The sequence below is a fragment of the Jaculus jaculus genome, chromosome 19, assembly GCF_020740685.1.
Source record: "Jaculus jaculus isolate mJacJac1 chromosome 19, mJacJac1.mat.Y.cur, whole genome shotgun sequence".
Classification (NCBI taxonomy): Eukaryota; Metazoa; Chordata; class Mammalia; order Rodentia; family Dipodidae; genus Jaculus; species Jaculus jaculus.
Genome location: NC_059120.1, coordinates 44,125,078 through 44,133,300, shown reverse-complemented (window position 1 = coordinate 44,133,300; position 8,223 = coordinate 44,125,078). Strand labels below are relative to the sequence as shown.

At 50.6% G+C, this 8,223-nt stretch overlaps 1 protein-coding gene across 2 annotated transcripts; it reads right to left on the bottom strand.

Moving 5' to 3' along the window:
- Positions 1–3,081: 3,081 nt before the first annotated feature.
- On the bottom strand, positions 3,082–7,929 carry Psrc1 (proline and serine rich coiled-coil 1). 2 transcript variants are annotated; one of them, XM_045138403.1, is made up of 8 exons: positions 7,832–7,929; positions 7,465–7,514; positions 7,316–7,373; positions 6,205–6,649; positions 5,011–5,179; positions 4,679–4,927; positions 3,842–3,935; positions 3,082–3,650 (listed from the first exon to the last, which is right to left on the bottom strand). In XM_045138403.1, the coding sequence occupies exons 2-8, from the start codon at positions 7,481–7,483 to the stop codon at positions 3,647–3,649; spliced, it is 1,038 nt and encodes a 345-aa protein (XP_044994338.1). In that variant the 5' UTR covers positions 7,484–7,514; positions 7,832–7,929; the 3' UTR covers positions 3,082–3,646. The 2 variants fall into 2 exon arrangements, with proteins under 2 accessions (XP_044994338.1, XP_044994339.1); XM_045138404.1 differs by lacking the exon at positions 3,082–3,650 and having other exon boundaries at positions 3,838–3,935.
- Positions 7,930–8,223: the final 294 nt, after the last annotated feature.

The following is an 8,223-nucleotide window of genomic DNA, read 5'->3' as shown; positions in this document are numbered from 1 at the left end:
GTAGCTGTGCCAGCCGCATGCTGTGAAGACAAAACTCAAGGGCCCAGGGTGTGATCAGAACATGCCTTTCCCTCTCCAGCCACCAGATGGCAGCAGCACAGGGGTGTGTGTGCGGCTGGCCACCTTAAAGACCCACAAGGGACTTGGCTAACAACTTGCCATCTGCCAGCCATGCCAAGCTGTGTGTTCCTAGGCTTGCTGATGTTACCCACAGGCACGGGTCAGAGTAGAAAGTCACCAGCAAGCCCTGCTAGCCAGAGCTGGAGTGCAGGAGGCTGGGAAACAAGCTGACATTTTATTGTCCGGTGCTCATTTTCTCCAGCATCAAATACAGGCATGTTTCTACACCCTTCCTCCACATCAGTACTTGGAATCTCAAAGGCTGTAGGAACTGGTACAAAAGGCCCAGGGATGGGTGAAAGCCATATTAGCTGTCCATTGTGATGTAGATGAGTGGGTTAAATGAATCTTAAGATCAGCTATAAGTGCTGGGGAGATGGCTCAGTGGTTAAAGGTGCTTGCTTGCAAAGCATGCCAGCCCTGGCATGATTCCCCAGTACCCGTGAAAAGCCAGATGCACAAAGTGGTGCATATGTCTGGAGTACATATGTATCAGCAAGAGTCCCTGGTGTGCTCATTTTCTCTCAAACAATTTTTTAAAGGTTTTTCTTGTTGTTTATTTTTATTTATTTGATAGCGACAAAGAGAGAAAGAGGCAGAGAGAGAGAAAGAGAATGGGCGCACCAGGGCTTCCAGCCACTGCAAATAAACTCCAGACGTGTGTGCCCCTTATGCATCTGGCTACCGTGGGTCTTGGGGAATTGAGCCTCAAACCGGGGTCCTTAGGCTTAACAAGCAAGCGCTTAACTGCTAAGCCATCTCTCCAGCCCTCAAACAATTTTTTTGTAAGACAGGTATGGTGGTGCATGCCTTTAAGCCCAGCATTTGGGAAGCAGAGGTAGGAGGATCACTGTGAGTTCAAGGCCAGCCTGAGACTATATAGTGAATCCCAGGTCACCCTGGGCTAGAGTAAGACCCTATCTTGAAAAACAAACAAAAAATAATACTTATTTTTTTTAATGTGTTTGAGAGAGAGAGAGAGAGAGAGAGAGAGAGAGAGGTGGGGGGGGATGGGCACGCCAGGGCCTTCAGCCACTGCAGATGAACTTGACGATGCACTCCCTTGTGTGCGTGTGTGACACTGCCTGCTTGTGTCACTACGTGTCTGGCTTATGTGGGACCTGGAGACTTGAACATGCATTCTTAGGCTTCGTAGGCAGGTGCCTTAACCACTGAAGCATCTCTTCAGCCCTCTAATTATTTTCTCAAACTATTTATTTTATTTTATTTATTTATTTGGAAGCAGAGAGACAGAGAAGATAGATGAGAGGAAGAGAAAGGGCGTGCCAGGGTATCTAGCCACTGTGAACGAACTCCAGATGCCAAGCACTACTCTTGCATATCTGGCTTCATGTGGGTCCTGGGGAACCAAACATCAGGCCCTGCAGGCAAGTACCACAACCGCTAAGCCATTTCCCCAGCCCCGATCATTCTTTTAAAGATCAGCCATTAAAAAAAAAAAAGGAGTGATCTTGCATCTAGAGAGCATTTGAGGCCTAAGAAGGGCACTTACGGGCATATGAGCATGAGTGGAGACTACTTTCTTCCAATTCCAGGAATTGAGTTGATTCTGGCTGCAAGAGTCAAAAGCTACAAAGAGGTCAGGCATGGTGGAGCCCATCTTTAATCCCAGCACTCCCAGGAAGCAGAGGAAGGAAGATTGCTGTGAGTTTGAGGCCACCCTCAGACTACATAGTGAATTGCAGGTCAGCCTGGGCTAGAGTGAGAACTTACTTCAATAAAACAAAACAAAGCAAAGCCACAAAGAGTGGGAAATGCTAAGGTAACTGTTAGTTATTTATTCAACAAACACCCACCAGCTTACACTCAAATATTTTTCTAGTACAATGCTCTGCCACATACAAGTTGTAATAACTGTTTTTTGTTTGTTTGGTTTTTTGAGGTAGGGCCTCACTGTCACCTAGGTTGACCTGAAATTCACTATGTAGTCTCAAGGTGGCCTCGAACTCACAGCGATCCTCCTACCTCTGCCTCCCCAGTGCTGGGATTAAAGGCACATGCCACAACACTCAGCCTGATATGTATTTCTTTTTAATATTTCTGTTTATTTACTTGAGGGTGTTACATGAGAATATGGGTGCTTGATTGCCTCTGCAAGCTAATTCCAGATGCATGTGCCACTTTGTGCATCTGGCTTTTACATAGGCACTTGGGAATTGAACTTCTGGCTGGCTGGCTTTGCAAACAAGTGCCTTTAACTGCTCAGCCATCTCCCCAGCCCAGAAGTTTATAAATCCCAGTGCTGCTCGCCCTCAAGTCTAGTAGGGAAGAGAACAGATACCTCTAGTGCTGTGAGGGAGATGTGATAGTGTTCTAGCATCTTCTAGCAGAGGCAACCAGGGATGTCTAACCACCACCAAAGGGCCTCTTTACTGCCGAAGTACAACAGACCAGAAGCCAGACTACAGCCCAGGACTCCACTGTCTTGTCAGAAGAGAGCATTCAACTGCAGGATATAAATAATAACTTACCTAGGTCCCAGCACAACAGACTTACACAATGAATTAAGCTATATCCAATAGTGACCTGGATGATCGAAATATATATGAAAGTACAGAAAAGGTATCCTGTTCCCATTAAATTCAAATGGGGGAAGTGGCTGGAAGTTCAAAGCCCTAGGACTAGTCAAGCCTTGGCTTGGGGATTCCACGCCAGCTTTTTTGCTAGAATTACACAGAGGTTTATTCCAAACTTGTTAAAATCTACTTTAAAGCTGGGCGTGGTGGTGCATGCCTTTAATTACATCACTCGGGAGGCAGAGGTAGGAGGATCACTGTGAGTTCGAGGCCACCCTGAGATTACATAGTGAATTTCAGGTCAGCCTCTGCTAGAGACCCTACCTCAAAAAAAAAAAAAAAAAAAATCTACTTTCAGACAAGATTGGGCATGTTTAGGGTAATATGGTTGTAGGCTAAAATTACGTTCAGAGACACAGAAAGATATAAAAATACATCCACTTTATTTTAGAAAAATGCAGACTAGTAAGCTTATCATCAAGTGGCCCATGAAGAGTCCAAGTTCACAGGAAACAAGTTCTGGAGACCAGGTGATTGCCTTGCCTCTCCAGACAGGCCCCAGGCCAGTGGAGAAAATGATTCAGTTAGATCGCCTCAGGGAATAGGGTGGTTGGCTGGCTATACAGGCTCCCCACATGTAGCTGTCCAGTGAACCGAGGGCTCGGAAGATCAAACTCTTCAGGGCTGACCACAGGAGTGGAGGCAGAGGGGAACAAACAACTTGACTGCATTTCTCATCTCATGTGCTGACTTCACTACTAGGGGGTGGTGACCTCTTTTCCTTTCATCTTCTTTCAGTCCAGAGGCTCCTCTGGCTCAGCCCATCCCACCCCCAAATGGTCTCTACCCCAGAGGAGCAGCCTGGGAGGCCTCTCTTCCTCATGTGCCTGAGCAAGAATCCACCGGAGTCAGGGGCTGAAGGCACGGGAGAGTCCAGGCGGTGACTGTAGTGGTTTGCTACTTAATGCTGGCCTGCTGGCCTGACCTCTTTACCTGAAGAGACAGAAGGAGGAGCTACTTCCAGGTGCCCTTCTTGAGTCTGCCACTCAGACAGGTTCGAGCCCCTCAGAGTAGGGGAAAAGACAGGACTCCCTTCTCACCCCCTTCTTCCTACACAGAATTCAAGGATGCTGTACAAAGTAGCTTGGAAGCCCAGATGACGGGCCTGAAGGGACCAGTCTTACCTGGTTGGTCCTGGGACTGCCACCTTCCTAGGGGGCTGCAGATTGCTTCGAGAGGCACCGGTGGCAGGAAGAGTCGGTCGCTGGGACACAGGAACTTGGCGGGGGTAAACAAAGATACGGTTTAGCACGAAATTCAAGCGACCCTACCAAAAAGAAATACTGAAGGCAAAATATCTCCCCAAGGTAAAAACTATGAAAACCAAGGCTCAACCACAGCCTCTAGCCACGGCAAATGATCTCCAGACATAGTGGCACATTGTGTATCTGGCTCTTTTTGGTTACTGGGGTATTGAACCTAGGCTGCCAGGCTTTGCAAGCAAGTGCCTTTAACCACTGAGCCATCTCCTCAGCCCACCCTCCGCCTCGTACTCTATCCTTTTATTTTTTATTTATTTTTTTTTTGAGGTAGGGTCTCACTCTAGCCCAGGCTGACCTGGAATTCACTATGGAGTCTCAGGATGGCCTCGAATTCATGGTGATTCTCCTACCTCTGCCTCCCAAGTGCTGGGATTAAAGGCGTGCGCCACCATGCCCGGCTCGTACTCTATTAACTCAGTCTCCCCAAGCTCAAATGGAGTTGTAAGGAAGGTAAAAGTTGTTGCTGTGGCTCTAAGGGGGTAAGGTCAAGGTGGACCAGGGCAGACACTCTCCCTGCCTCCCCACTCTGGGACAAGGCTTCACGTAGCCCGAGCTGGCCTCAAACTTGCAATGTAGCCAGTGATGGCCTTGAACTCCTGGACCTCCTGCCTCTACCTCTTAGGTACTAGGACTACAGACACACATTACCATGCCCAGCCCTCCTCCTGACATCTTACCCATGTGTCCACGTTTCCTCACCTCTGTGACCCACAGCACTTGGTCTTAGAAGACCTTTCCGAGTTAACAGAGAATCTGGAGGCAGTGCATCTTTGCTGGGTGGTGGTGCCCTCTTGCTGGTGAGTGGCATTCGGGTAGCAGGCTTGGGGATGGCCGAGGGAATGGGTAGTCGACTGGAGGGCTTAGCTGCTCCTTGTGGCTGGGGCAGGCGTTGGCAGTGGCTTGTTGAGGGTTGTGGGGCCAGGACTGGTCTGACAGAGATAGGCGGGCCTGGTGGAGAGCCACGGAATTTCAGGACGACACCTCCCTCTTCCCTGCTCCCACCACCCAAGGCTTTGCTGTCCGGATCTCACTTGCTTTTGCCCTTGTGCCGGGCCCAGCTTTTCCCCGGAGCGGAGGAGTTGATCTTGTAGGGGGAGTTGATCTTGTAGGAGGGGTTGAACGTGTAGGAGGAGTTGATCGTGCAAGAGGAGATGATGCTGGGCTTTTGGATGGAGGGAACAGATTGCAAGTAGGCGACTCCTGAAACAGAAAAAGAAACAAGACAGGACTGCAGTGGAGACACCATCTGTTCAGCTCGTTTAAGACATTAAGGAGTAAAGGTAGAAGTAAAGGAGTTGTCTAGATCCCAGTGAGGAAGAGCAGACATTGGCTGCCAATATCTGTGGTAAATGTCTTATTTTTATCATTATTATTGTTTTTTTTTTTTTTTTTGAGGTAGGGTTTCACTCTAGCCCAGGCTGACCTGGAATTCACTATGTCGTCTCAGGGTGGCCTTGAACTCACGGCAATCCTACCTCTTCCTCCCGAGTGTTGGGATTAAAGGTGTGCAACACCACTCCCGGCTCCCATTATTATTATTGTTAATATTGATTTATTTATTTGGGAAGAGGAAGACAGAGGGAGAGAGAGAGACTGAGCAAACATGCCAGGGCCTCCTGCCATTGTAAACAAACTCCAGGAACATCTGACAGGCCAGACCATCAGGCTTTGCAAGTAAACCCCTTTACCCACCAAGCCATTTCTCCAGCCCTCATTACTGCTTTTGTTGTTGTTGTTGCTTGTTTTTTTCTGAGGTAGGGTCTCCCTCTAGCCCATGCTGACCTGGAATTCACTATGTAGTCTCAGGCTGGCCTTGAACTCATGCGATCCTCCTACCTCTGCCTCCCAAGTGCTGGGATTAAAGGTGTGTGCCATTACATCCAGCTCCTCATTTTCACTTTTTGAGACAAGATCTCAGGTAGTCTGGCCTCAAACTTGCTATATAGCCAAAGATGAACTTCTGATTGTCTTTTCTTCACGTGCTGAGTGCTAGAAGTACAGGTGCTTGTCACCATGCCCAAGTTATCCGTTGAGAAGGGTCAAACCCAGGGCTTTGTGCATGCTAGGCCAAGGGAGAGCCTACACACCCAAAGTTCTTATGGCACCTCACTTAATGCCGGCAATTCCAGGGGTGGAATTGCTCTCCCCAACAAGGAAGCCACTCTGTTTTCAGTGTCACATATGCGCCGTGCAGTCAGTCATACCACTCAGCCCTCCAAACTCACCCTCTTCATGCTGGAGGGCCTCTTGGCTGTTGTCACCCGAAGAGCCCTGGCTGACCCCTTCTTATCACTGCTCCGGAGTCGAGGAGTCAGGCTGCTTGGGGAGGGTGTGTTCCAAGCCAAAGAGTTCACAGTGGGCAGCAGGGCTCTGACCGGGCTGTCCTTTAGCACGAAGGTCTCCCTCCGAGGGCTGGGCTTCTCCAGAGGGCTGGGCTTCCCCTGCGGGCCCTCGCCAGCGCTCTCCTGCAAGGCACACTGCTCTAGCTGAGCCGCCAGCCGGTTGGCTTCATCAAGGATCTCCTCCAGCTTCTCTGGGCTGAGAGGGTCTAAGCTGATCCTCACTCCCTGGAGGACAGGAGCCACTGCATTTGGGTTACTCCGGTGGGAGAGTCCCCGTCGAAGTGGCTTCTCTGGAGTCACCAACATTGCTATGTCTTCCTCCTCATGACTAAGACAGAAAACATGGCACAGTACCCACACAAAGGTTAGCAGTAGACTGACCACTGTCCAGTAGGGCCAGGGACACCACACCCAACCCCAATCCCCATCCCAGCATGAGAGCTGGACTTAGGTGGTGAGAGATTGGGTTCGATGTTAGATAAAGATGCAGCAAATGCAATTTCTTTATTCTGTTTCTTTTTAAAATATATATATTTATTTATTTGAGAGAGAGAAGAGACAGAAAGAAAGGGACAATGGGCACACCAGGGCCTTTAGCCACTGGAAACGAACTCCAGACACATGCGCCCCTTGCGCACAAGGCTTAGACGAGTCCTGGGGAATTGAACCACGATCCTTAGGCTTCGCAGTCAAGCATCTTAACCACTAAGCCTTTTCCCCAGCCCTATTCTCTTTCTTTTTGAGACAGGGCCTCCAATATGTAGCCCAGGCTGGCCTCAAATTCACAATCCTGTCTGCCTCAGCCCCCTTTATGCGTACAACTGTGTGCACACTCCGGTGTCTCCGGAGGGGAGGAGTCTTTGCATCCCACAGGCATGCCTGGCCATGCCCAGAGGCACATTTGCCTTGGCCAATAGTAAACTCAGCAGTAAGGGGTTACAGCCAAAGAGTTATTGTTGAAGCAAAGCAATAAGTAGAATAAAGGGGCTGGTACCTGTCGGATGGGGACAGCCCTCCAAAGTCCAAGGTCTCATCCACAATAAACTTGACCTCTAAAGGGAAGATAAGAATGAATCCTAGCAAACCGGGTCCTCACAGGCTCTCAGCCACAGGGTCTCATTTTTTCCTCCATAGCTCCCTTACCTCCTTCCAAATCCTCCATGCTCAGACAGCAGAAGTGAGTCAGCTTGGACCTGAGCGGGAAAAGAACACACACCCACCCTCAGGTTTCCACCCTGTCCAAGGTGTCCGACGGACATGCTCGAGACTTAGCATAGCGCCCGGCAGTAGCACCTGCCCCTGCAACTAACCCGTTAGCTCCGGGGGAAAAAAAAAAAAGCGGCGATCTCCTGCCACCACACCTGATGGACATTTCGCCCACCTGCGCCATGGCCTCTTCTCCCTGGGGCCGCCCGTGCATCCAATCTTCCTCCTCCGCCCCCGTCACCACCCAGGGCTTTCCTCTCCCTAAGCCTCCTTCCCACTCCCCGTCATTACTCTCACAGCACACCTCCAGCCCACGCTCCTCTTCCACTCGCCGCCCCCGCCTGACCGTCCCCGCAGGATGCTTTCCTCCGACAACCTCCTAATTCCCGGGAATCGGCTTCCCAGGAGGCGGGGCTTCTTTCGAATTTCCTAGGCTCCACCCACTTCGGCCACATGCGCGCTGTGATTGGTGGATCCGTCGGGGGCGGGGCCAGGGCGGGGAGCCACCCGGAAGTCTGCCGGAGGGAGGAGGAAAGCGCGCGTCACCCAGGCCGCAGCCCGGGAGCGCGCGCGCGTGCCCGAGAACCTCTCCCTGGCGGCTCGCGGTTGGACCGTCTCGTGGCGGCGGCAAAGGAACCCACCAATGAGAGTCGTCTTCCCTCTTTGGGGAGGGGGGGATGTCCCTGCCGCGGGGTT

Bases quoted from the DNA above. Each gene is read 5' to 3' on its own strand.
- Psrc1 (XM_045138403.1), bottom strand. The intron at 6,650-7,315 runs GTACCAGCCCCT...TTTCTGTCTTAG, and splicing joins GGGCTGTCCCCATCCGACAG to TCATGAGGAGGAAGACATAG. The intron at 4,928-5,010 runs GTGAGATCCGGA...GCTCTCCACCAG, and splicing joins CGGCACAAGGGCAAAAGCAA to GCCCGCCTATCTCTGTCAGA.